The sequence below is a fragment of the Nematolebias whitei genome, chromosome 22 (genome assembly GCF_014905685.2).
Source record: "Nematolebias whitei isolate Nwh7 chromosome 22, NemWhi1, whole genome shotgun sequence".
In the NCBI taxonomy this organism is placed as follows: Eukaryota; Metazoa; Chordata; class Actinopteri; order Cyprinodontiformes; family Rivulidae; genus Nematolebias; species Nematolebias whitei.
In genome coordinates this window covers 15,755,463-15,783,028 of record NC_056519.1, presented here as the reverse complement: position 1 = coordinate 15,783,028, position 27,566 = coordinate 15,755,463, and the positions used below count along the sequence as shown (strand labels likewise).

Sequence of the window (27,566 nt, the reverse complement as noted above, 5' to 3'; positions counted from 1 at the left end):
ACTCCTGATCCTGCAGAGTTCTGCTGGTTTTGCGTCCCTCTGAGGCTTCAGGTAATCAGGCGCACCTTGCATCCCAGGTGGGATTCAACGAGAGAGCAGCAGAAGGCAAACTGGGACTAAACACTCTGAATATGGTTTAAAATTGAGTTTATTAGATAATGAAGATGCAAAACATTTATGTTTAGTGTATGTGTGCGTTTGTGTGCCTGGCCAATGTGTGCAGAGCGGGTGTGGAGATAAACCTGGACTCAAAGAAAACTTTCCACCTTTTTCAGCAAGACTTTAAAGACCAGGAGCAGCAGGATGAGGTCTGGCTGGTTTAAAGGGTTCCTGCTGGTCCTGGTCCTGGCTTTGGCCTCGTTCTACCTCAGCAACATAAAGACAGAGGTCTCCATCCACTCAGAGAGACTCCAGAGGGCCCACCACAATGAGACCCTCAGGGGACACGCAATGCTCCGGAGGATGGACAAGATGGAGGAAAACTTCAACAGGCTGCGTGAGTCCATGTTTTCTCTCTAAGGCTTACAGCTCCTCATTAATTTTTTTTTATATATATTGTGCAAGGTAATTCACAGATAAACATCTAAAATTTAGTTCATGAGGAAATTTAAAAAACATATAAAGATCTAGCAAATAATTTGTACTTGCTCTGTAATCTCTTAAATCTGACTCTTTCAAAATTATTTTATGGCTTCTTGCAGTTTTTTTCCTTTAACTGACTAAACCCAGATGAGGATGCAGCAGTCCTGACTTGTAGTTAATAAAACAGATTAATACAAATGCAGTTTAGTTTCCTGCAGAATAGCAAACTTATAAAAACCAGTACATTTTGTTTGTATACGTCGTGCTGCTCCAACATGGACTAATATTTGTATTTCAAGGAGCAGACGAATGCAAAGCACAAAGCAAATGTCTTTTTGTTTACAGTCAATCTGATGGAGAAATATGAGCAGAAGGAACAGGAGGCTGCGATGAAGCCACAGGTGCAGAAGAAGAAGGTGAGAAAGCTGTACCCAAACTCTTCTCTGTTCAACAAGTGGGGCGACGGTTTGTCAGAGGAGGAGCAGGAAGAGGCAGAGAGATTATTTCAGAGGTACGGCTACAACGCCTTCCTCAGTGACCAGCTGCCACTCAACAGAGAGATTCCTGACACCAGGCCTCCCAGGTGAGCTTCACATCCTGATCCTTTAGGAACCGACACTAGCGGGCAACACCTTTGTCACACACACCCACGTCATCCTGAACCATTTTTTCTGCGAAAAAAAATTTTCTCATAGGATTTAAGGTTTCTAAGAAGAATGTGTTGTTGGTCTTAATGCTCCTCCACCCTGATCTTCAGCACAGGCTCCCCTCAGGGCTGTGTGTTGAGCCCTCTCGTACTCTACGTATGACTATATCCATCCACCCGTCCGATTCCGTTATTAAATGTGCGGATGACATCTTGGTCATCTGGCTCATCAGAGTCAGAGATTCTTTGTCATTCGCACCTCATGTGGTACATGTGGTGGAGGGAAATTATGTACACGGGGTCCCAGTTACATCCAACAATAAAATGTAAAAGAAAAACAGTAATAACATCTAAGATATGAACTAAAAAAAATCAACTAAATATACACTAAGCACTAATAGCATTAAAAAAAAAAATTACGTCGAACATCAGCACAAGCATGAACATGAGTCTGTGTGAGCAGATGAGCACGCATGAGCACAGCAACATGAAACAGATCAGCAGCAACATGAAACAGATCAGCAGCAACATGAAACAGATCAGCAGCAACATGAAACAGATCAGCAGCAACATGACGTGATTTTTCACAGTGATTATTCTAGTTAGAGATTCATGAGTCTAACAGCCTCAGGGTAGAAGCTGTTCCTCAGTCTAGTAGTTCTACACTTAATGCTACTCAAACTCCTTCCTGAGGGGAGCGGGGCAAAAAGTGTGTGTGCTGGGTGAGTGGGGTCTTTCGTGATGCAGGTGGCCCTCTTCCCACATCTGGAGGTGTAGATGTCTGTGATGGTGGGGAGACTGACTCCAACAAACTTCTGTGCAGCCTTCACCACTCTCTGCAAAGCTTTTTTTTCTGCAGCTGTGCAGCCTCCATGCCACACGTTGATGCTGGAGCACAGGATGCTCTCCACTGCACACCTGCAGAAGGAGGTGAGGACTGAGCTTCCCAGACCAGCTCGTCTCAGCCATCTGAGGAAGTAGAGTCTCTGATGAGCTTTCTTGATCAGGCTGGTGGTGTTGTTGCTCCAGCTGAGGTTGCCATTCATGTGTACACCCAAGTACTTGTAGCTGGAGACCACTTCCACTTTCCATCAGCAGAGGGGATGAGACTGTATATAGGAAAGAAGTCAACAACTTGCAGGTTGGTGTTCTGAGCACAAGCTGCTGCTCAACACCAGCAAAACTAAGGAGATGGTGACTGATTTCAGGGGATCCAGCCCCACTGAGCATCAGCGGGTGTCCTTCAAACTCCTCGGGATATGTCATATCGGGACATACATAGCTGAGGACCTTTCCTGGACTGCCAACACATCTGTGGTGGTAAAAAAAGAAAAAGCCTGACAAAGACTCCGCTTCCTAAGAACCAGGGCTGTTTCACCATCTTCTGTGGTCGTCTATATTTCCATAATAGTCATGATATTAGTGGTCAAATGTTATTTTTTATTCTTTGGAGGAAGGAGGCTGACTCTCTCTTTTATCCAAAGAATAAAAAGTAACATCTGACCACTAATATGACTATTATGGAAATATAAAAGGTCACAGAAGATGATCGTGTTCATCAGATACTACAAAGTATGGTGTAAAAGTGAAACAGCGCCCCCTATGGTCACAATATGCAGTGGTCACAGTGTATCAAGTGCTGACCCTCACTCTCTGGCAGGAGGTGCAGGTGTCCTAGAAGCCACAGGTCCTTGAATTCATAGTGTGTGTATGCTAAGGGTGAACAAAGTAAATATATAAAACCATTTTTACTATACTATGAAATATTTATTTATTCCTGTTTTAATTGTTTTACTGTTCGGGGAGTGGTGGCGCAGAGGTTAGAGAGGTGGGCTTGTGATCCGAAGATCGCCGGTTCACGCCCCGGCCCCGACAACATCAAAATTGTGGGTGGGGTAGGTGAAATACCCACACTTGCCCCCACCCTCATTCGCCCCACTCTGGGCCCATGAGCAAGGCCCTTAACCCCCACCATGTGCTCCCTAAACAGGTCTCTCTTGAAAATGAGTTCTCGTGGCTCAATGAGACTAACCTGGATAAATAAAGGCTAAGTTTACAGTTTTATTTATTTAATTAAATTTTTTTATATGCACTGGTTGGAGAAGCACCGATGGCGATAAAGATTTTATTCTATAATTTGTCTTTAAACTTGTTCATTTTGCTTCATCTCAGACTTTGGAACTGAAAAAAAAAAAGATTTTATTGAGCTTTGTTTTTTTCTTTAAGTTTCGGACATTTTAAGTACAAAACATCGCATAAAGTCAGGTTCACACTTGTCCTTTTTTATTTTTTTGGTTTGGGTTAAAAGCCAAAAGCTTACTTATTTATTAGTCTTAGAAATTTTCTATTTTAATTTTAGCAACAAAAGAACACTCCAAACATTGTTTTTTTTTTTTTTAATAAACAGTCTTGTGGGGTTTGTTTTATGCACACAAAAACTTTTAAGTATTTTGTTGTATTATTTATTCACATTTACGTTAAAATTAAATTTATATCTCCCAGCATGGGACTTCTGCAGAAGATTATTATTATTAATTTATAAAGTAGCAGAAAATTTACACTTGATTTACATAAATGTTCAGTGGACACGTCGAAAAAAATATATTTCCACAAATCTGGGGAAAAAAAGATTAAAAAAAAAAAAAAAAAGCAAAATTTGACAAATTTTAAAATGAAAATTTGAGTCCCAACTGCTCATTTTCCCATGATCATCTTAAAACATTTGAATTTTAGATTTTCCATTTCATGTAAATACTTTTCTCTCTCTCAGATGTGCAGAGAAAAGGTATCCAGAGGACCTCCCCTCCCTCAGCGTCGTGATCATCTACCTGGATGAAGCTCTGTCCATCATCAAGCGGGCCGTCCGCAGCATCATGGACAAGACGCCTGCTCGGCTGCTGCAGGAGATCATCCTGGTGGACGATCACAGCACCAACGGCATGTTCAGTCATTTACCCGTTTGTGGCAACGACGAGGTTTTTAGAAAGACGTTTAATTGAAGTTTTTATCTCCGATCACTTTTGGAGCTCCCAACAGGATCAGAAGTGATAATAGAAGCACTTTCTGGAAAAACAATTAAAGTAACGAGTTTGTTTTCTGGTCAGCGAATTAGGAGACATTCTACAAGCTGCTTTATTTCTAATTAAGGTTTAGTTTAGCAAAGGTTGCACTAAAACAGGAAGCAGATGTATTTCAAGGTAGAAATATGAAACTGTAAATTTTACCTCAGAGTCTTTTCAGGCTGAGTAAACACAACCACCTCAGGAAGCAAAGTGTCCTTTTAATTGTCTTATTTAAATATATTTATGAAAGGATTTTTTAAATATTCTTTACGATCAGATCCATTTTTTTTTTTCGACCAGATCTTTAATGTGTTAATTTTTCCAGAGGATTTAATGGAGAAACTGGACGAATACATAAACTCCATCCATGAGGAGCGTCCAGGCCTGATCAAGAAGGTGCGGCACTCGGAGCAGCTCGGTCTCACTCAGGCCAGACTGTCCGGGTGGAAGACGGCTGTAGGAGACGTGGTGGCCATCTTGGATGCTCACATAGAAGTCCATGTGCAATGGTGGGTTCAAGTGCTGAGCAAACTGAGATAATGTGGCTTAATTTAGGATGTTTATGTGATAATGAAGCTTTTGCACCTATTGAAATAGCTTTGTGTGTGCAGGGCGGAGCCTCTGTTGGCTCGGATCAAGGAGGACCGCACCGTGATACTGACACCAGTTTTTGACAAAGTCAGCTATGATGACTTGACTCTCGTTCCCTACTCCACTAACGCTCATGGCTTTGACTGGGCCCTGTGGTGCATGTATGAGGTCTTCAGACCTGAATGGTACGCCTTGAAGGACGAGTCACAACCCGGCAAGTAAGAGTCACTTTTATAAAATCAAAATAAATCAGCCAGAACAGTAACGTACTTTAATACTTGAAGGGAAAGTTTGACATAGTACTTCTTACCACCCAGAGCCTTTAACAGCTCCGCTCTGAATTTCTCACAACATTCTTCCTTCTTCATCTTCCACCATTTGGTCTTCTTCTCTGATTTTACTCTTTTTCTCTTCTTCACAACAGTCATTCTACACACAAACATCCCATGCTGTCTGGCCACACTCTCCCCTCACAACCTTAGTCTCCAATCTCCCTCAGGTTTCCTCTTCTACACTGAACGTAGTCGACCTGCGTACTCCTTCCTCCGCTCTTATTGGTCACTCTATGTTCCTACTTTGGAAATAGGTATTGACTATAGCCATTTCCATTCTCTTGGCAAAATCCACCACCATCTGTCCTTCCTGGTTTCTTTCCTTGACACCAAACCTACTCATCACTTGCTCATCCCCTCTGTTTCCTTCACCAACATGTCCATTCAGGTCTGCACTGATCACCACTCTGAGAATACACTCCATCACGTCATCCAGATCCTTCCAAAATGTATCTTTCTCCTCATCCAACTTGTGGAGCACAACCACTGACAATGTTTAGCATCAGATCTTCCACTTCTACCTTCAGGCACATCACCCTATCTGACACCCTTTTCACCTCTACTACATTCTTTGCCAACTCCTCCTTTAGGATCACCCTTACTCAATTTCTCTTTCTATCCACACCACGGTAAAACAGTTTGAACCCTGCTCCAGTGCTGTGAGTCTTGCTGCCCTTCCACTTGGTCTCTTGGATACATAAACATCTACCTTCCTTCTCAGCATCATGTCAGCCAGCTCTCTACCTTTGCCTGTCATTGTCCCCACATTTGGAGTTGCAATCCTACATTCTGCCCTCTGTCTCCTGACACGTTTCCCTCCTTGTGGTCTTCGACTAACAGTAGCACAATGTCCACCGGCACCTGTCTGTCAACCGCACCGGTGGCGGTCGTTGTTAACTTGGGCCTCGACTGATCTGGTACTGTGTCACTTATGAACTCACATTATGGTTTTGGCAGAAGTGTTTTACGTTGGAAGCTCCTCAACATTTACACAGGCTTGGGAGTGGCACAAGAGATAAACCTACTATCTGTCCAAAGGACAAGTCTTCATAGATTTGCAAACTTAAGTCGTTCTGCTGTTTTTCAACACTTTCTCCTACAAAACTGCCTAACAAGCTACACTTGTTCATGAATTTTACCTTTTTAGTCTGAGATGGAGCTCTTGGGCATTTGCTATTTTTCTAAACATTGCATTGCAGGGTCTGGATTCAGGGTGAATTTGCATTATTTTTGTTAAGATTGGCAACTGTTTTATGTTATCCATTTGATTTTTTTTTTTCTGTAAAGGACTCCAAATGGTTAGACAATTTTTAATTTTACCCAATTTGATGGACAGTAACAAATTCTTCTGAGGTCATTGCTGAAGTTTTGTGTTCTCGTCATTGTGTTAACGCACACCTAAGCTCCAGACCAGCGCACTGACAAAACCGCTTTTTATAACACAGTCACATTAATGATCAGTAAATCAAATTAATTTGATCAGAACAAACTGGTTAATACATTACCCTTAAATCCTACAGAAATAGTGTGGATGTTGTTGTTCCACACAGCTTTTCCATTGTAGCTTTGTTTTTGTTCATTGATATGGTGGTTTCCAAACGTTACTGATGTTGGTAACACGCAGTAACTTAGCAAATAACCCAGTTTAGATCTTTAGTCACCGTGTAACTAAAGCAGCTGGTCACAAACAGAAAATTAGTTCCCATACCAGATTTAAAAAATTTTTTGTCACCAAATCTGAATCCTTGGGAGCTACACTGCTATATGCGTCTATACTATATGTATATTGTTTTAAATCTGTTGGTAGTTTACCCTGTATGCAATAATTTACTCTCTCCCCCTCCCATCGATATTCTCATAAGGAGCCCCTCCATCATGGGGATCCTCGTTGCTGATCGCAAGTTCTTCGGAGAGATCGGAAGTCTGGACAGTGGAATGAAGATTTACGGAGGTGAAAATGTAGAACTCGGCATCCGGGTAAGACATCCTGGAAGCAGCGTAATCTGTGCTCATGAAATGACACCGCACAAAACAATGAACGTGGACAATACACCAAGTGAGACTTCAACTTGTGAATTAAGCTCATTGTCCTCTCATTTGATTTTACATGACATTTTGTAATGGCTGCTAAAACACGAAGAACACCAAAAACACATATGACATTTTTAATTATCTCTTAATATGAGACATGTGAAGTCATACTACAGCATGTGAAATTACTGATGGTCATATTACAGTGTGCCTTTTTAAACATTAAAACGGGACATAATGACTTCTCTACCCTATTAAGGGCTATTTGTGACGTTAGCCTACAATGTGATGGCCATAGTATGAAATACATCTTTTTAATGATCAATAAGTCTGTTTATGTAATGTGGAGCCGACACCAGGCAAGCACCTTTTCTCCGCCCAACACGTAGTGTTTTTGCAGGTGTGGCTGTGTGGAGGCAGCATAGAGGTGATCCCTTGCTCTAAAATAGCTCACATTGAACGATTCAAAAAGCCTTACGCGCCTGACCTGGCAACCACCGTGAGACGAAACGCGCTGCGGGTGGCCGAGGTGTGGCTGGATGACTACAAACGCAACGTGGAAATCGCATGGAACCTTCCCGTCGGGGTACGACATCTTATTAACACGAGTTCGATCTGAACAGGTTTTCATGAACGATAGCAGAAATTCTTAATAAATGAAGAAAAATAAAAAAAACTTCATGTGATCTTTTTCCAGCAGAATCATGGGATAGACATTGGAAACGTGTCCGAGAGGAAGAAGCTGAGAGAGAGGCTCAAGTGTCGGCCTTTTCAGTGGTATCTAGATAATGTCTACCCCCAGCTAAAACCACTGCAGAACCTGCTTGGGTATGGAGCTGTAAGTCAAACATGAATTATGGGTCTCTGTCATGCTTTCACAGTTAAATAATCCAACTTAGGAATGTTCATGGGCGCCTTAATGTTTAGCGATGAAGGAATTTTCAGCTAACTCAAAATAGAATACTGGATTTGACCTGTTTATTATCTTTGCACATCTCAACACTGACAAATGTCCAATTTTCTCTAAATACATGTATTTAAAGAAGAAAAAATAGACCTCGAGCTTGTGTTGCAACGAGTTACTTTGGGAAGGAAAAAGCTCTGAAAACCGATTCTGCTGAAAAAACAGCAATTCTGTGTTGCGTACAGGTTGTGGATGGATTATTTTCCCTCGATCTAAAAACACAAAACGTCAATGAAACTGTCAAAAAGCCTCATTATGATTAACAACAATTAGTTTTAAACATGGTCCTGGCTACAGAACTTGAATTTGAAATAGTGACCACACAGTTTGCATTATTTTTTCCAACTAGTTTATTGGTATTATTATTATTTTTTTTAAGTATGGAATAAACGGATTAAATCAGCAAAAAGATGAAAAATGTGCAACTTTATTTGGTAAACCAAAAACCGAAAATTTGGCCCTCGGGTGTTTGTTTCTGTTTGTTTCTTCATGTTTATGCTTTTATCATCAGCTGATTAACGACCTGCAGCCAGAAGTGTGTGTGGATCGAGGCCCGATGCCTGTATACACACCCATTGTATACAGATGCCACTCCTTCTCCAGTCAGGTCTGCGCACTGACTCACAACACACTTTAATCCTGCTCGATTCTTTGTCCAAGTGATTGATTTCTGTGCTGCAGCACTGTTTTTATTTTACTGATGGAGAACTATACATCGGCGGAATCAAATCTCATAAACACAGCAGCGACGACTGTCTGGTGGACCCCGGGTCGGGCGTCTTGCCGAGACTTCAAAAGTGCAATATGGCCCAGCAGAAGAGACTTCACATGTTGTGGGATTTTAAACAGGTAAATAGTTTGTTTTATAATCTAAATATGAACAAGGGAAAGTACTTTTCCTGTAGGGATAAATATGTTTTTGTCCTTAGGGAGGACCTATCCAGAACAGGGTGACCAGGAGATGTTTAGAAATGACGATGGGTGAGAACGGCTTTTTAAAGCTGGTTGTTCAGCGGTGCAGCGGTCAGAAGTGGAAGATACAACACGTCATGGACACCACTGCACACTGAGTCGAACAAATCGACTGCTGCTTGAAATGTGTGGGTGAGCAGTTACTTTATTTTTTGACAAAAGTGTTGAAGCAAAAGGCTAACTTTACCAGCCTTCACATGCAAAAACAAACTTGGTGTTAAAATGATTGACATTTCAAAGTATTGTTTTTATAAAAATTCTGCAGGAAGTCATGAATTATCAGAGATGAAGGCGTCCCATTTGTTCTGCCACATGACGAGACCAGTGTTCTGTAGATGAGTCGGCAGCGAGCTGTACCTGCAGGCAGAAGAAAAATGCATGAACCTCTGTCTGTCTTAAAAGTGGATCAGCCGTATTTAAGTAATGGATCTTTTTTTGCAAAACAGTGGCAATTTTACTACTTTTAAAAGGCACATGAGGGTGACTACAAAAATAGTTGTATTGACTTGAGTTATAACTCTTAACTACAGCTTGTCTCCCTGTAGCAGAATCTTTCTGCAGCACTGAAGGAAACGATGTAAGACATTTAAACCCATCAGGACTCTTTCTAGAGCTGGCCACACAGTTTAGCAGGTTCTTAGTTAAAGACATCACTAAGAACTTGGTCACTCTGGATGTTAAGTGTTCTGGAGAACTGGTTCTCCTCTCTCATGTTAATGCTCAAGTTGTCAGACTGGTCACCCCCCTGACTAACGGAGGCTGCTGTGTGTCCAGCTCTAAGAGAGTTGATTTCAAACGTCTTACATTTATGGACGATGGAGACCTCTGGCATCCTTTAATGCTGCAGAAAGATTTCTGTATCTGTGCTGGTTTGTGCGCAGACAACAATAAGACCTTAGACATGAGGATTCTGCTCCAAATCCTGCAGGAATCTTGACTGAGTGGTAACTACGTGCACATGACAAAAGGTTTTAGTACACATTGTAAATCTGATAAAGTGTTTACTTGTTGAGGTACTGTGTGTCAAACACGAAAAATGTTCATCCATTTTAGAACAAGGCTGTAACGATATGGGAAAGTAAAGCTCTGAATGGACAGATCAGTGTATGAATGAATCTTTTGTCCACCGTCATGTTTGTCAGCAAAATCTCAAACCACTGAACAAATTTTGATTCAAGATGGCTGCAACTCCAACGATTTTGACATTGAACTAAAATTTGGTGTTGTAGTAGCTGAGAGTCATACTTCGTAATAGATTGTGTAAGATAATGACACAAACATGGTTGTCATTCCCATCAAACTAAGATCTTGTGGTCTTTTTATTTAGATTTGACCAGAACGGCTATAACTCTGGTAAAGGAATGCTAGGCCTTCAAAATGTGACGTTTTAGTTTGTACGTCTTTGATTCTTATCAACATCAGTTTAAATCTAGAGGAAATACACAAAGTATGGATATCTTCTTAATCAGCTAAATATGTTAAACATAAATGAAAGAAGTTTTGTGTCACATGCTGCCTTTCATGCCAGAGTTTTAAACTAAGATCATCTTGTTTGGAGAGATGAGTATGTATTGTAAAAATGACTCTGCTACATCAAAAAATGTTCTCAATACCAGTCAATTAATTGTGTTGCTGACAATGATTACATTGATTTTCTGTCAAATCTATCTAGTGGTTTATTAAATATTTGACTAACTCCAGTAATGCTAAAGTTTCAAACAAAGGTCGGCCTCAACAAGTACCACGCCAAATATGTGCTCAACATCTGTAAAACTGACTGAGTTGAAGCATCTTGAAGTTAATGTGCCCAGTGCAATAATTGTTTCCCAAGAGTTTCATTAAAATATGTCCAGTGGTTTATGCAGTATTTTGCTAACACACAAGACAAATGCATTTTCTGCCTGTCAACAGCAGTAAAGTGAATCTTATTTACAAAGATGAAAGTCCCAAGTATGTATGTTAAGTTTGTATGTTAAGTTTTTCAAACTCAATCTGTTTTCATTTGTCAAAACATGAATAAAAAAAAATTTCAACATAGCAAGTGTCTCATTATTGTTTCAATATGTACCGTAGTTTATGCCGTACACGTTGCACCGCCTATAAGTCGCATCAGTCCAAATATGTCTAATAAAGTGGGAAAAAAACAAATCTGTTATCACCGCTGACAACCCATAAATACGAGCCGGTGTGCCAAATGGAGGACTTTAACAAGATTAACACTTAAAATCAATTATTTGCTCGAAATTATAGTAAAGGTGAGTCTCAGTCGAACTTTTAATTAATAAATGCACTTCAATGGTCAAATCAGCTGCATTTCGCCGAGGCGGCGCAGTGAAGCTGATTTGACGGTTTTTGCAGGCGTGATCTCGGAGCTGGACAAAGGTGTCTGTCTATGGCAAACCGATTGTGTCATTTATAGCCACTTTTACCTATTACATGACACAACAGCATGCCATATCACTCGAGTGCCATCTAGAGGCTGAAAATGGTAGTTTTAAATATTTCAGTCAGAATGAAAGAAAACCGTCATATAAATATGGGAAAAAACAAATCGCATGGACATGCAAATTAAGCAAAAAGATGTGACTTATAGGCTGAAAAATACGGTAGTATGCGTTTCTTTTACAATAAACAGAACACTAAGTAAAAATAAATGTCTGATTTGTTTTGAAAATACATTATTTCAAACTACTAATTAATTTGGCCGTTTTGATATTCCACTGCTGAACAATAAAACACAGATGTTGTCATAAACAAGCGGTTTCTGACCTGATGGAGTTGACAGCCAGCTCTTTCAGAGTGCCCAGGTTTGCCTTCAGTCCTCCGATTCCAACAAAAGCTTCATAGAAGTCGTAGGAGAGGCCCGACGTGCCGAACAAAGACGGGTCATCGGAGCTGATCACCATCGGGTGGCCCTCAGACATCAGCACAGCTGCAGGGTGGTTCCTCAGATCCGAGAGCAGCTTCAGCACCTGCGGGTCAAAGGTCAAACACACCCTGACTCTTCACATATGGCGTGCTTTATCATTCGTGTCTGGTAGAACAACCTGGTTTGAGATGGGACAGAGCTCTACAGCTACGTTTCGTTTCCTGGAAAGCTCTTTGGCAAGTGGATGGTGAGCCAGAGCATAGCCATGCCCGATGCGTGAGGTGTTGAACAGAAGAGCATCAAGAATGTTCTGATCCACTTCAGCACCGTCACCATCTACAAACAGAAACGATTTAAAGTTGTGTTTTCCGCCTCTCTCAGTATTTAAAGCTTATAATTCACTCGCCTGTCTCCCCAGCATGAAAGAAGTACGGCAGTGATGCACCCAGCTCAGCCGGCAGAGAGAGCGCCTCTCTGAAGTACCACAGACTCCTGCCACGGCTCTCCCTGCCAACCTGGAAACCATCGCATGTTGGGGACGAGTTCAGACAACTCAGGCTTGTTCAAATAAAAAGAGAACGTTAAACAGAAATAAATCACTTCCTACTAAATCGAATCCAGCAACTAGGCCTGGGAAGTCCTTTTTCAGCTGAATGGCCTCCTCGACGGCTGCTCGGACCTCAGATACACTCAGAGCCCTGAACAAAGACACACACCAAACACGGTCCAACTGTTAAAATAAAATATATTCCAAGACACCAGTTAGATTAAAAAAAAAAAAAAAGGTAAGCAGCTCCTCACTAAAATTCTATATGTCATCCTTTATTTATTAAAATAATTTGCACTCTGAACCTAATTTTATTTTATTCATACTCGTTACTTAAATCTTAAAAACTAAAGATCTGAGCTACTTCAAGTAAAGTTAGGTGATCACATTTATTATAAATGATCGTGAGGCTCATAAGTAGCTGATTTATTGTTTTATTTTTGTGGTCAAAATCCCATTTATGGAAATAATCCATGTTAGAGGAAATCTGGATAATTCAAGTCATCCAGCATTATTATTTGGGGGATTTCATCCAAATTTCTCAGTTTAGACAAGTAATAGAAACAAAGTCTGTAGCATGTGTAACTCTGCAGTTTCATAAACTGTTCAAAGACTTCATTGCTCAAACTTTACGCTCATTAATCACAATAACTTTTAATAAACTTCAAAACAGGCAAAAAATATCCTCGTGATTTTAGACCCAGATTTGTTTACAACTAACTTTATAGCTATTTTGTGGCTTTAGCGTCAACATTAATTTTTTTTTTTTTTTTTAACTGGACATAAAGAATTGTTCCCATAAAGACTGGAGATCAATCTGCATTGTTGCCACTGTATTCTTTTGTTTTTGTCCAAATAATAAAAAAACCACTAGATTATTTGACTTCTACAGAAAACTGGACTATTATTAAGTGGCAAAAATTAATACAACAGCCACATGACATGGCATTTAAAAATCCATGGAAAATAAATACAGTTTATGTATTTTGTGGTTGTTAAATAAAGCAGCTACCGTAATTTTCGGACTATAAGACGCACCAGATTATAAGGTGCATTAAGTGAAATAAGTTCATTTTGACAGATTTTTGAATAAAAATAAATAAATCGGTTCGAGGTCAGTAAGCACAACCAGAGTGAATACATAAGGCTCACTGTTGATTTTTAAGAAAATTCAAGGATTTTAAGTGCACCTTATAGTCCAAAAAATTACAGAACATTCAATCCAGCAGGTGCATCTTTAAGCTCAGCTGCTGTAAAGTTTACCTGTGGACGGAAATTATGATCCGGGCCCCAAGGAAGTCTGGATGATCCTTTATGAACTTCTTTGTAACTTCCTGAAACAAGTTCAGAGTCCAGCTCTTATCATGAATGGTCCCATCAAGCTCGTACGTCTGGGGAGAAAGAAAAGAGCTTTGTCAACATCCAGAAATCAAAACTGGTGCCTTCTTGGAGACGTTTTGAAGAATCTTGCTCTTTAAGGATCGGGTATAAAGAACGGCAGACACAAACCCTGGACAGACCACTCCTCAGCTCCAGATACATGATGTTGTCCTTGTGGAGCTCCTTTAAGCCCTGATAGTAGTAGTCCCTCAGCACAGGAGCATGGGTGACCAGCCCGGCGGCGGCGATGAAGGCCTTCTCAAACTTCTCCCACACAACATCCTGGTTTGGATAGTCACCCTCTGGATCCTCAGTAAACAGCGTTAGGTGCTGGATTAAACTGAAAACCACACAAACAGTCCAGGTTCATTTCTGCCATATTTTGCACAGACGTGTTAACGGTAACGCTTCGTGACCGACTTGTTATCGAATCCTGTGCTGTCTCCGTTTACGGCTCTTAACGTCTCCAGCAGCTGCCAGTAGAAGCAGTCCCATCGTGGGAAGGGCTGTCGATCTGCGAACAGGAAGCGGACCGAGTTGTCCCACGTGAAGCAGACGTAGCAGTGAGGTCTGTAGGTGACGTTCTTCACCAACCACTCGACGCCGACCAGAGACGAGCTGTGGATGTGGAGGGCTGCGCCTGTTCAAACACAGCAGGGTGAACTTCTGAAGAGCAGACTGGTGCATTGAACACAGAAGGTGCAAAGACCAGCACCCATCATACAGGTTCCCTGCATGTGAGTGACTGGTATTTTACAGAGGCATCTGCACCATCCTGATGGTTACCTCGTAGATCTGTGGTTATTTTTTTCAAAATAATGCTAATTTCATTCTACAAAACTTTCCTGCGTGCTGTCCAGATCTCTGTTCTGTTTTCAGAAACAATAAAGAAAGGAATGAAACATAGAATGTAAATGTATTTTACACTTGCTCAGCTACAGCCCCAAATCTCAAATGAGTTGAAAAGGAGGCGCCGTAGGTGCATTCCCGTCCAGTGGTGTAGTCTTTGCGATACATGGGTATACGGAGTATACCCACTAAAAAAAGCTTAATAATTTCAGTATACCCACTTAAAAGTGCCCAATAATACATGACATATCATTAGGTACGTGTCATTGATACGTTAAATGGCAGCTAAACGTTTCCATAACAATTTATCTGTATGTAGCGTTTGTTTATTACATTTGCTTATCCAGCAAATTATTGTATAATTAATACTTCGGTACTTACGACTTAATACTTGAACATGTTTTGCTTTGATACGGTTTAATACATTCTACAACATGTTTTTAATACAAAGCCAACTGTTGTACAAAGTTTGTCCTACATTATTGAAATAAAAGCATCAGAGAAATTTGGATATGTTCAATACGCTTAAAACTCAAAATAAATTGACGATTACATTGTACTAACCAGTGTACTTTGGTTTCTAAGCACAGCATACGGACCGACCGCAGTAAAGTTGGTTTTACGTTGGACATTCGCGCTCCGTGGCTTCAACAGTGTCCAACGTCCAACGTAAAACTAACTTCTACCCACTACAAAAATGTAGACTACACCACTGTTCCCCGTCTCCCTGCCAGCTGCGCTCGAGTGCCTGACTGCTGAAATCCTGGAACTGGCAGGAAACGTGGCTCGTGGCAGCAGAAGGACCGGGATTGTCAACCAGCACCAGCAGCCGACTGTCCGCAACGACGAGAAGCTCAGTGGGCTGCTGGGAGGAGTGGCCATCGCTCTGGGAGGAGTTCAGCCCAGTGGTCCTACAGCCTGAGGGAACTGAGAGGCCAGCCGAGTCTGGGTGGACGGATCGGACGGCATCTGCACCAGTTTCTTAGGATCCACAGTGGGATGGACTTTTACAAGAGATCCTTCCTGTCTACAGCCGTCAGTATCTAATAACATCTCTTAATGAAACGAGGAGAACGAGTTACATTTAATTTCCCTTTGGGATTAATAAAGTATTTTTGAATTGAATTGAATATATAAAACATTTCCTATTAGACGTCGAATTAAAAATATTGGTTTTCTGCAAAGTGAGCTTATAGTTTATTTACTCATTTCTTTATAGTTGTGTCTTTATTGTCTTGTTTTAGTTTATTTACTGGACACCTGCTGCAGAGTCGTTTTAGAATTTGACCTCAACTACAAAACTGTTTACTGCAAGATCGTTTTAAGTTTGTAATTTTGGCCTTTTTATTTTATAGTTGTTATTTTTTACAGCGATAATACACTGAATAAATTTGTATATTAAAAAACAACGTTACTTCATAAATAAAAACATAGATTTTTAGTTCTCGTCCCTCGATAGTTTTGGTTTTGCACTCGTTTAATGTCTCTTTGTACCTTTTTATTTTTTTACATATTTGTAATGATACATTTTTTAGTTTCTATAAATGTAAGTTAATCTGTGAATTGTCATGTCTCTTTATGGTAATTTAGCTTCTTTGAAGTTGTTTCGTTTCCGTTTTCTCATTATTACCTTAAATTTATTTTGTAGCAATTTCACGTACCAGCTATTTTTTTTTTCTATGTTCAGTATCATTTACAAGTTTGGACTCAAAATCAAATGTGTATATAATTTCATTAAAGATAATAAAAAAAGCCTACAGATGTAAAATAAACATAAAAGACGGTGGGATTAATGTGTGGCCCCTACAGGTCATGTAAGGTCACCTTTAGGCATCTTCTGCAGCAGTTTGAAGATGGAGCTCTGCTCGATGAGAGGCTTCGCCTTGAAGAAGTGAACGGCAGGAGGAAACCGCGCAGCTGACATCTCCTGCTCCTTTAACCGATGGAGGTAGGCGTCCAGCTTCTGCTCGGCCGTGGTCAGCGTTAACAGGCCTCCCATCTGCTTGGACACCTCCTCGCGCATCAACAGGTCCCTGCGGGCGGGGTCAGGCATCCCGTCGGCCTCCCTCACGAGCCACAAAACGGGAGCGAAGGTGACCAGAGCCCGGCAGAGTGAGACGACCATGACGCCAGCTCTCACAGTAAACTGCTGCACTAACACATGCTGGAAGCTGAAAATTAATTATTCAACAAAGTGATGAGAAATATTAATTAAAGCAAAGAATTTGACCTCAAATTATTATTCGTTTCTGTTATACTCACAACTAGAAGCTGCTCCGGGTGTCTGCCGTCTCTAAAGGCTAAGCTCGTGGTCCACGACAAACTGCAGCGTGTCAGCGAAATACTGAGCGCTGCTGGATAATTGGAGCGTGTTCTTGTCTGACCATGTGATAAACTAATGAACGAGGCATGAATTGGCAGGACGAGTCAAAAACAGCACAGAGGGACAGACTCATAGTTTAGACCTTTTATAATTTTTTTTTTACATTTACAGTGGGACACAGTCACAAAGAAAAACAAGCACACAAACATAATTTAGTTTGGAAACCTCATATACATACAGTGCACCTCCTGGAATGACGAGAATAACGTACGCTCGATGCAGCGTCAATAAATTAATGCAGCCGTGTTGGGTTTTGTTTCTAGGGTGACGTTGATTTGCCTGTGATTGGTTGGAGCAGACTGATAATGAGACTCGGAAAACTGCGGCACAAAAGCTTCGTTTGTCGAAGGCTGATCCGATTAGGGGACGACCTGTTAAACAGGCACACTAATCCCTGACTAATCACTGGGAACTGAGAGCCACTGAGGGGGAGCAGCAGAGTAAAAACCGGTCCTTACAGCTGTGCGGCGACCTCCGCGCACATCTGTAACATTAGCTTCTACGTCCCTTAGAAACGTACAGCGATACATCACACAAACAACGACGAGTCTTTTCTGCGTCGGTAATTTTGTTTCACAGACGAAGGAATGATGCGTTTCATAAAACAATGAGAAATAAAAAGGAGTGTTTGTCCTGAACGCAGGTCCTCAGTCCAAAAACTTGCGGTTTTGGTTGGCGCCGAAGAGAGCCACTCGGACTTCAGGCATCATCTGCAAAATAAAATAAAGTTTTAGAAAATAAAATAAAAAATGAAAAATCAGAAAACAATCTGAACTAGAGAAACTGCATTTCCTGTGAAAATGCAGTGTGAATGCTGAAGAACTTGCTGAAAAACAGCTGAAATCAGCTAAAAACATGAAGCAATGCAGCTGAAATGGAAGAACAAGCCTAAGTTAGCAGAAGAAAGCAGAAAGAACACATAATTGCTGAATTTGGTTTTAATTTGCAGAAATTAGCATAAATTTTAGGAAATTAGCTAAAAAAAAATTAAATTAGCAACGACAACAAAAAAAGCTGAAAACTGACTGAAAAGACAGAAAAAGCTGCCAGAAGAAAGTGGAAGGAGCTGGAATGAGCTTTAAAAAATGCGGAATTAGCTGAAAAAGCAAAGTTTAGCGCAAAAAGGGCTAAAAAGTAGCTGCAATAACAGAAAAAGCTGAAACTAGCAGAAAAAAAAGCTAAAAGGAGTATAACACACTGAAATTAGCAGAAAGAAGTTAGTTAGTTTGAAAGTTGCAGAAATTACCACGAAAAACTTGAATTTATCTGAAAACCACTGAAATTAGCTAAAAATGCTAACAAAAGTAGATGAAGAGGTAGAACAAGCTGAAATTGGCAGAAGAAAGCAGAAAGAACATGTTTGCTGAAAGAGGCAGAAATGAGCACCAAAATGTGGAAATTATCTGAAAAAAGCTGAAATGAGCAAAACACAGCTGAAAAGTAGCTAAAAAGCAGAAAGAAGCATAAATTACAAGGAAGTGGAGAGAGCACTTTTTTTGCTGAATTAGGCTGAAAAAAGTTGAAATGAGTGTAAAAATGTGGAATTATCTGAAAAAGTTTAAATTAGCATAAAAAGTAGCTGAAATAGTAGAAAAGGCTGAAACTTTCAGAAATAAGCTAAAAGGAGCATAACAAGCTGAAATCAGCAGAAAGAAGTTAGAACACTTTAGAGCAAACCTTTAGAGCCGTATGTCAAAAGTGACAGAAATTTATTTAAATTAATAAATGTCTTTAAAAAAAAGAAGAAGTAAGACGAATGCCCGATGGCTGCAGAGTGCATCAAAGTGTTATTAGAAAAGAATCGAGCTTTCCTTCAGCTTCACAGTTCTCCTCATGACACCTGTGTGTGTCTGGACAGGTGTACCCAGTTAAACTCCCCCCGCCTGAGTGAGATGAACTTCACAACGTGATCGTGCAAAACTCAAACTCTGGTGGTTTAGTTACAAACATTCAGAATGAATGAGACTGCAAACAAATATTTCTCAACAGTTTTCTTTTTAATCCAAGTGAAACAATGGTTTCAACACTTCCCAGGTGAGACATTTAAACTGGGCTGAAGGAGATCGAGACCGTTTCCCTGTGAACTGCTCTTTTTATAAATCAGCTTGATACTGTGTCTGACACCACATTGTTTCTTATTTCATTACTTTGATCTAATTTAATGCGACTGATTTGACTTTTTTTGGCAGAGGACTTTGCAGGTTCTCAACCTAAAAAGGTCAGTGGCTCAAAGAGACGCACAGAAATAAACCTTAAAACGTTCATCCCTTTATCTTGTGACAAGTGATGTCACCCACAGAGCGCCTTGTGAGTTTAAAGTTTCAGCAACTAATCTCATTTTGTTTAATTCGTTTAAACGGAAATTCAATTTTAGACCAACAATACACGGTTACCACTAAAGACGTTTGTTAATGGCTTTGAGAAACAAACGTGGGGTTCGAAAACACACAAAGATTAAAGATGAAAAACATTTTTATTAAATATTAAAACAAATCTCACGGGGGGGGGGGGGGGCGCAAAAAAACCCCCCATTTTTTTTTTTTTTTTTGGTGCAAACTTTTTTTATTTTTGTTAAAGCCTAAAAAAATGTATTTATTTTATTTAGCTGGAGTTTTTTCAAACGCTCCTGCAACATGACTGCCCTCTAGTGTTTCTTAGGGGAAAATCAACCATAAGAAAAATTATTATACAATAAATGCATTTCCTGATCCCACATTGATCACATCATTAAATTATGCATTCCTCTCTGTAATTTTTTTAAATTATACCTCTATAATTATAATTATAATATTATAGCTTATTTGGTGATGATTTCTTGTTGCGCCTCCATAAAATTTACCGATGGACTTCCTTACCCCGGAAGAGAAACGTGTTTCCTGGCTGGACGTCGCTGCGGAGTCCCGCCTCTCACGCCTGATAAAATTGTTTTAATTTAAACGTAAAGAACAAAAACACTCTTGCAGCTAACTCTCGTTGGCTTGACAGAATTTAGGACGTCATTAGCGGGTGCACCGCGCTCAGCTCGCCAAGCACATACGTTTCAGTAAAAGCAAACATTAAAACAGAAAATGGTGTTGTGCACCAGTGGAGTTTAAGAAGTAAAAGAAAAAATAAATTAATGTTGAACCACAAAGTTAGTGTGATCGAAAACAAGGCATCATTTTCAGCTACCTAATCTTCCTAAAACTATTTTTTATTTATAATTTTTTTAATCGTAAAACAATACTTTTGGGTGTACTAGTAAAAGAAAATTTTTAATTTTTTTTAATCTACCATAAAATAAACATTCAATTCAATATCAACTTAAAAAAAAACATGTTTTTCTAAACTACAGGGCTTTAAAGAGTTAAATTATTTGTAAAAATTAAAATTTGAAAGTATTGACTAGTTTATTGTTGATTTTTTTTTATTTAAATACAGTATTTTTAATAGTTGATGTTTCCCCTTCTGAGTTACATAAGCTAAAAGTTGTTCAACTTGCAATAACAACTGAAAGTGTTTATATTATCGTATTTTTCAGATTATAAGGAACACTTAAAATCCTTTAATTTTCTCAAAAATCAACAGTGAGTCTTATAATCCGGCGCACCTTATGCATTAATTCTGGTTGTTCTTACTGACCAACTGATTTTATGTGAATGAGCTGAATAAAGTTGGACTTATCTGTTTTGTTTTGCTTAATGCGCCTTATAATCCGAAAAATACGGTAATGAAATATGCATCATAATAAATCTTCATGTTTTTTAAAAGATGTTTCTGGGGTCGACAGGTCACAGGTCGTCTGGTTTTCTTACCTGCTGAGCCATGAGGTCCAGTCGACTCTCCAGGGTGTTGGCCACTTTAATTTTCCCATCCTCGTTATAGATCTCAATACCTCCAGACCTTAGAGGACAAAATATAAGAATAAAGTGAACATTTTCTAAAGACGTGTAACTTCAGATGTTTGACCTGTGATGCAGCGTACACATCTGGAGGGAGGAAGTTGTCCTGGTTGATGCGGACCTCCAGGCTGTTCTTCACAGCTGCTTTATAAATAGAGATGTTCTTCTGGATGGATTGCTGAGATACAAAAGACGACATGTCAAAACTCACCGGTCCACTAAATAATAACTTGGAACATGCCTCACCTGCACCATCGGAACGTCCTGTTTACGGCAACGAATCGTCACTTTGGACTCCAGCAACTGATAGAATCCCTGATTAAAAAAAAAAAAAAAAAACACATTAAAAAAAGATGATCACATACTGGTTTTTAAAATTTCCACAGAGGTGTTTTTTTATGTTTATTTCAGGCAAACCTCTTTTCCTATAAAATAAAAAGCTAAAAATTGTACCCAAACACCTTTCTTGAGGAAATGTTGGTTAATTTGTTTTGCGTGTAGTACATTTTTTGACCACCGGATGGCAGTATGTGACTGTTTGACCCCAAGGATGGATAGTGAGGGAGCGAGCAGCGACTCTTAAAAAAAATGGAAGGGAGGCCTCTTGACGTGACATGGGCTGTCTCTCCTTTATTTGGTTTTCAAAATGATGGACGCTCTGTGTGGTTTGAGCTCTTTAACATAGAATATGTCACACAAAGCTTTTAATACAAATCAGTAAACAAGTTCTCAGCTTAATTTTGCAAAGAAGAACAACTTTTTACAAGAAGGCACGGGTTTTAACTGTGAATTTTGGAGATTCGACAAGACGGAGATGATGTCAGTCATTTTCATTTATCATGCGATTAATTGATTTATTGTTTATTGTGACAGGCCTTATGTAACCTTAAACAAAAAGAAGTCATTAAACTGACATCTCATGTTTATGACTTCAGGGCTCATTAACATAATACACAAACCTACAACACAACATTTCAGACTTATGGGCCTTTTTATTTATTTATGTTTTTTTTTCTTTATCTTTTGATTTAACAAAATAGATCAAAAGTTAATAATTTCCTACATTTTCCCAAAAAACGTTTGTGATATAATGGAGGTCAGGCGAAGCGAGCGCGTGAACAAACCTGTAGAATCAGTCCGTCCATCAGAGCTGAATACCTGGCTGGGTCTTTGGCGATGTTAGCGAGCCGCTGGCGGGCGTCGTTCAGCATGTCCTGAGGGAACAAACAGACCAGGATACATTACCTGTACCATGTATGAACGTATGCTTTACATGATCGTGGGAGGTGGCTTACAGAGATCATATCATCGCGAGCCTTCAGGACCTTCAGTCGAGCCTGGTTCATCAGGTTTGACATTTGACTGTTAAACAGATAATTACACAAACGTTGGTGCAGCTATTTCAAAGTGGGATTATATTAATCCGTGTGGAAACTCTACAAACTGTTAAGTGGGCAACAAAAAGGTCCCAGTGGGGTGAAGCGGTTAAATAAAATTACTGAAACGTCGCTCCGAATAAAGCAGCGTCTTCGTTCTTTAAAAAGACCAAAGTAAGGAAGAGAGGAACGACTCGACGTGCTCGGTGATGTCGCTCCATGACTCACATTTTCTTCTGCTGCTCAATCTGCTTCTCCTTCTTCTCATAGTACTCCATGATCTTCAGCCTCTGGGTTTGGACCAGACGGCCCTTCTCAATGTTGAACTCTTCCTCTGCCTTCAGGAAGAGAAACAGGTTTTAGAAATTAAAAGGCTCTTTAAAAAAAAAAAAAAAAAAAACTAACTTCTTCTAACAACTTAGTAAATGGGACTTATAAAAGGCTTAGCTGTCTTGTCTCTAGAAATAAGACAAAACATGTAAATTAATAAATTAGCAGAATGATACTTAAAAGTATTACAGTAAAGCTCAGTAAATAAATGATTATATGATCATTTTATAATGATTGCCGTCCTGTTTCCAACACTGTGAATGAGCATGTGTGTTTATACCTTTGCATCAATTTCTTCTGCCTTCTCATTGGCCTCCTGCTCAATGAAGGCCATCATGTGCTTGATCTGTAGACGGGGACAAAAAATACATAAAACCTCAGTCTTCAGGAAATAAAAAACAAACGCACAAAAGCTAACGAGTGATAAAATGACATTTAAAAGCGCTTTTTAAACTAGTGTGAATTTTTTCTCTTTAAACTAACAAAACGGAGCGCACGTTCTGTTTTAAAACGCGTCTCGTCATCCTGATGTGAAGCGTCTCTTCCGTTTTCTTTCACGTTAGTGAGGAATGTTGGTAGACATTTTGGGTAACACCAATACAAACTACATATTTCAAATTGTTGTGTAAAAAAAAAAAAAACTGGGCAGTGTGTGCTTTAAAATGAGGAAACAGGCCAATTGGATTACAAAAGATGAAGTTTCAGGCCTAAAAAAAACCCTCTCCACAGCTGAAAAGCATCTACCAGTCCTGTCTGTAAGAAAGTTTTAACAATTAAGAACCTGAGACAAGATCAGAAAAGTGCATGATCTTAATAATAATTTGGGAATAACCTCTGCAATCCTTTCAAACTCAGCGATCTCTGGTATTTTTCATGGATTCAATGAAATAAATGAGAAAAATTGTGTCTTGCTGACAGACTGCTAAAGTGTCTAATGAGAAATTAAAACAGGTCCTTTGTTAATTTCTCTGTTGCGTCTCAACACAGAAACGATTGGCAACATTTTGATGTTGAATAATTTATAGGTCAAAGTTAAAGGGCCCAAAAACTAAATAATTCACATAAAATGAGTAAAAAGTGCAAGGAAATTTGCCGTTGAAAATGGCAATAGAAAAAAAATGGGACTCCTTGGGATCAAAGTATTAAAAATCTTAAGGATTAATTCAAGACCTTAGTGCATAACAACAACAACAAAAAAAAACTTCAAATGTTTTTTCCTCCTAGTCTAAAGCTATATCTGCTTTTTTTTAAATCTGCAAATGCATTAATCCATACAAACAAAATTGACAAACTATATTAATGCTGCATGTGCATGAACATTATAATAATTTAGCTGTTTAACATAACAGTTGCATATTTAATTGAGCAAACGGCTGTTAAAAGCTTAAAATATTCCAAAAGAAGCTTACTAAAATTAAGATTTCCCTCAAAAATAAAATAAAAATGAAGCATAGACTTGGACATGATATATACAAATTTTTAAATATCAAAATCATGTCAGACAACAGATTAATAAATACATAAACCCTTCTTTGAAACACTTGTTTATTCCTGGTTAATCCAGCCAGGATGAACGCCCAGATTATGTCTGTGGATTTATTGCTGGTTCTTATGAAGACTTGTTTCCATTCAAGTTGTCCAACTCATTTTAAGTTCCTCATCAGGCTCCAGCATGTGTTCATCATGTGATCATTTGGAAATATGACCCTGTGTGCGTCAGCCAAAACTCCACTATTACACCTGCTGCAAATAACACTCCTTATAAAGTGCAACTAGTATTAGTATAAGACCAAAGCCATCGTTTAAACACAACTATTCATTCATTGCCATGAACGTTTATATCAAAATTTAGTGCTAGCATAACTGAAGCTACTTCAATGTCATCCTCCAATACAGACGGTACAGCGCGTAGAGACACGGCTTCATTAAAATTACGTTTATGAAATATATTTTAACTGGCAATGTAAAACGTCCTCTTATAGTATATCGTTGTAATGCTGTTATTTGTAAAAAATAATATTTAATACCTGCTTCTGAACGTCGGCATCGCTGAGCGCCATGGTCACGGCTGTCAAAGATCCACAGGGGCCTGCAAGAGAAAAATAAACCACTGAAACAACAGAATGAAACGTTCACTCACAATAATATTATTTTACCCCACGGAAGGCGTTTTAAATAGATTTAAATATACCTAAGAATCACAGAGGAGGTTTGAATTAATCGGGGAAGTCGTGACTCGCAAAGATGTCGGCGGCAGATCAGCTGACATCAACGTCACGTGATGTTTACCCGCACTTCCGGGAACCAGCTGTAAGGATCATTACCGCCCCCTATGGGCCTGAATGCGAAAACACAGGAAAATTTTGAACCAAAAAGTTTCTAAACGTGCATACTAATACTAATCGATACATTTATGGAATTTTTAAGGCCTTTCCGAAACATGACTGCAGTAATATCAAGTATTTTTATTTTATGTATTGAAAACACACGAGATATAGCCAGAGACAGAGTTATGAAGATATATATAAAAAAGGACAAAAATAACAAAACAAGGTAACAATAACTTGGAAGTAAGACTTCATGCATTTTATTACAAAGTAACTACTCACCATTTAATCATTCAACTGGGTTAGGAGATATTTAATATCTATACACACGTGTTTCGTGAGTGTGTATTCTGTATATACAGTATATATATATATATACAGTATGCAATTTTTGGTTGGAGGGGGAAAATGTCTGTCGTGGTGAAGAGAGAGCTGAGTCAAAAGGCGAAGCTCTCAATTTACCAATCGATCTACGTTCCTACCCTCATCTATGGTTAGGATGCCTCCTGGACACCTCCCTGGTGAGGTGTTCCGACCACGTCCCACCGGGAGGAGACCCAGAGGAAGACCCAGGACATGCTGGGGGGACTATGTTTCTCGGCTGGCCTGGGAACGCCTTGGGATTCCCCGGAGGAGCTGGCCCAAGTGGCTGGGGAGAGGGAAGTCTGGGCCTCCCTACTTAAGCTGCTACCCCCGCGACCCGACCCCAGATAACCGGAAGAAAATGGATGGATGGATGGATGGATGGATGGATGGATGGATGGATGGATGGATGGATGGATGGATGGATGGATGGATGGATGGATGGATGGATGGGGGAAAATGTGTTGTAGAAAACTAACTGACAAGTGAAGGAGATTATTTCGTTTTTATTTCATATGTTCCTTCAAGTATATGCAAGAACGATGTAAGGATATGAATGCCCATAAAACTGCATGACTAAATGACCCAACAGTGTTGCCCAAAATTAAACTACAAAGATGCTACAAAATATACCAAATATCTTTTTCTGGCCTGGTGGCTGGGCTTTTACCCATGGAGCTTGGCCGGGCACAGCCCAAAGAGGAGACATGGGTCCCCCTTCCCATGGGCTCATCACCTGTGGGAGGGGCCAAAGGGGTCGGGTGCAATGTGGGATGGATGGTGGCCGAGGGTGGGGACTAGGGCATTAACAGAGTACTCGAGTAATCTACACATCGATTGCTAGAACATCTATCGAGGTTAAAAATGTAAGGTCGCGTGTCCATAGTGACGTCATATTATGTGACCACCGTATGACCGTAGGGGGCAGTGTTGCAGGTCACAAAGTATGGTGCAACTCTAGGTGCAATCCACCGAACCAGAACCAGCTTCCTCTTGTTTCACAAACAAAAAGCAAAAAATATTCATCTCTAAACCTATTAAAAAAAATCTATAAACATATTAATCTCTAAAACTAAACATAATGCGCACCACAGCTGGCGGTGGTGCGGGGTGGTCAGATTATCCACCCTTTTTGGAGTCCTTGGAGGGGGTACTGGAAAGTGCACCTCCTGGGGACCCCCTTGTTCTGCTGGGAGACTTCAATGCTCACGTGGGCAATGACAGTGAGACCTGGAGGGGTGTGGTTGGGAGAAACGGCCCCCCTGATCTGAACCTGAGTGGTATTCTGTTGTTGGACTTCTGTGCTCATCATGGATTGTCCACAACTAACACCATGTTCAAGCATAAGGGTGTCCATATGTGCTCTTGGCACCAGGACACCCTAGGCCATGGTTTGATGATTGACTTTGTCGTCGTCTCATCTGATCTGCGACCACATGTCTTGGACACTTGGGTGAAGAGAGGGGCGGAGCTGTCCACTGATCACTACCTGGTGGTGAGTTGGCTCTGATGGTGGGGGAGGATGCCGGTCAGACCTGGCAGGCTCAAATGTATTGTGACGGTTTGCTGGGAATGTCTGGCAGATTCTCCTTTGACATGGAGCTTTAACTCCCACCTCCGGGAGAACTTTGAACGTGTTCTGGGGGAGGTGGGGGACATTGAGTCTGAGTGGGCCATGTTCCGTGCCTCTATTGTCGAGGCGGCTTACCGGAGCTGCGGCCGCAAGGTTGTCGGTGCCTGTCGCAGCAGCAACCCTCAAACACGGTGGTGGACACCGGCGGTGAGGGATGCTGTCAGGCTGAAGAAGGAGTCCTATTGGGCCTTTTTGGCCTGTGGGACCCTGGAAGCAGCTGATGGGTACCAGCAGTCCAAGCAACATGCGGCTCGGGTGGTTGTTGAGGCAAAAACTAGGGCATGGGAGGAGTTCAGAGAGGCCATGGAGAATGACTTCCGCACGGCTTCGAGGTGATTCTGGTCCACCATCCAGCGTCTCAGGGGGGAAAGCAGTACACCACTAACACTGTTTATAGTAGGGGTGGTGTGCTGCTGACCTCAACTCGGGATGGCGTGGGTCGGTGGGC

The 27,566-nt window shown here is 40.3% G+C and overlaps 4 protein-coding genes across 4 annotated transcripts in view; 1 reads left to right on the top strand and 3 right to left on the bottom strand.

Annotated features, from left to right (window-relative positions):
* Positions 1–445: 445 nt before the first annotated feature.
* Positions 446–9,296, top strand: LOC119428299 (probable polypeptide N-acetylgalactosaminyltransferase 8). The gene is made up of 11 exons (XM_037695966.1): positions 446–496; positions 928–1,165; positions 3,999–4,174; positions 4,616–4,799; positions 4,902–5,099; positions 7,076–7,190; positions 7,645–7,830; positions 7,945–8,082; positions 8,720–8,815; positions 8,890–9,057; positions 9,138–9,296. Exons 1-11 carry the CDS (start codon positions 451–453, stop codon positions 9,276–9,278), a joined length of 1,686 nt encoding a protein of 561 aa, XP_037551894.1. The 5' UTR covers positions 446–450; the 3' UTR covers positions 9,279–9,296.
* Positions 9,297–9,449: 153 nt separating this feature from the next.
* Positions 9,450–16,950, bottom strand: ada2b (adenosine deaminase 2b). The gene is made up of 9 exons (XM_037696188.1): positions 16,650–16,950; positions 14,397–14,616; positions 14,106–14,316; positions 13,860–13,987; positions 12,657–12,747; positions 12,456–12,564; positions 12,228–12,385; positions 11,950–12,152; positions 9,450–9,537 (listed from the first exon to the last, which is right to left on the bottom strand). The coding sequence occupies exons 1-9, from the start codon at positions 16,948–16,950 to the stop codon at positions 9,450–9,452; spliced, it is 1,509 nt and encodes a 502-aa protein (XP_037552116.1).
* Positions 16,951–17,216: 266 nt separating this feature from the next.
* On the bottom strand, positions 17,217–25,120 carry atp6v1e1b (ATPase H+ transporting V1 subunit E1b). The gene is made up of 10 exons (XM_037695933.1): positions 24,987–25,120; positions 24,823–24,884; positions 23,076–23,141; positions 22,694–22,803; positions 22,385–22,451; positions 22,214–22,303; positions 21,336–21,404; positions 21,173–21,267; positions 21,003–21,090; positions 17,217–17,918 (listed from the first exon to the last, which is right to left on the bottom strand). Exons 2-10 carry the CDS (start codon positions 24,853–24,855, stop codon positions 17,856–17,858), a joined length of 681 nt encoding a protein of 226 aa, XP_037551861.1. The 5' UTR covers positions 24,856–24,884; positions 24,987–25,120; the 3' UTR covers positions 17,217–17,855.
* hcls1 (hematopoietic cell-specific Lyn substrate 1) overlaps positions 24,867–27,566 on the bottom strand; it is an 8,680-nt gene continuing 5,980 nt past the window's right edge. Inside the window, exons 13-14 of the mRNA XM_037696187.1 lie at positions 25,085–25,133; positions 24,867–24,884 (exon numbers count right to left, since the gene is read on the bottom strand). Of these exons, the coding sequence (XP_037552115.1) occupies positions 24,867–24,884; positions 25,085–25,133 (67 nt within the window). The remainder of the gene's footprint in view (positions 24,885–25,084; positions 25,134–27,566) is intronic.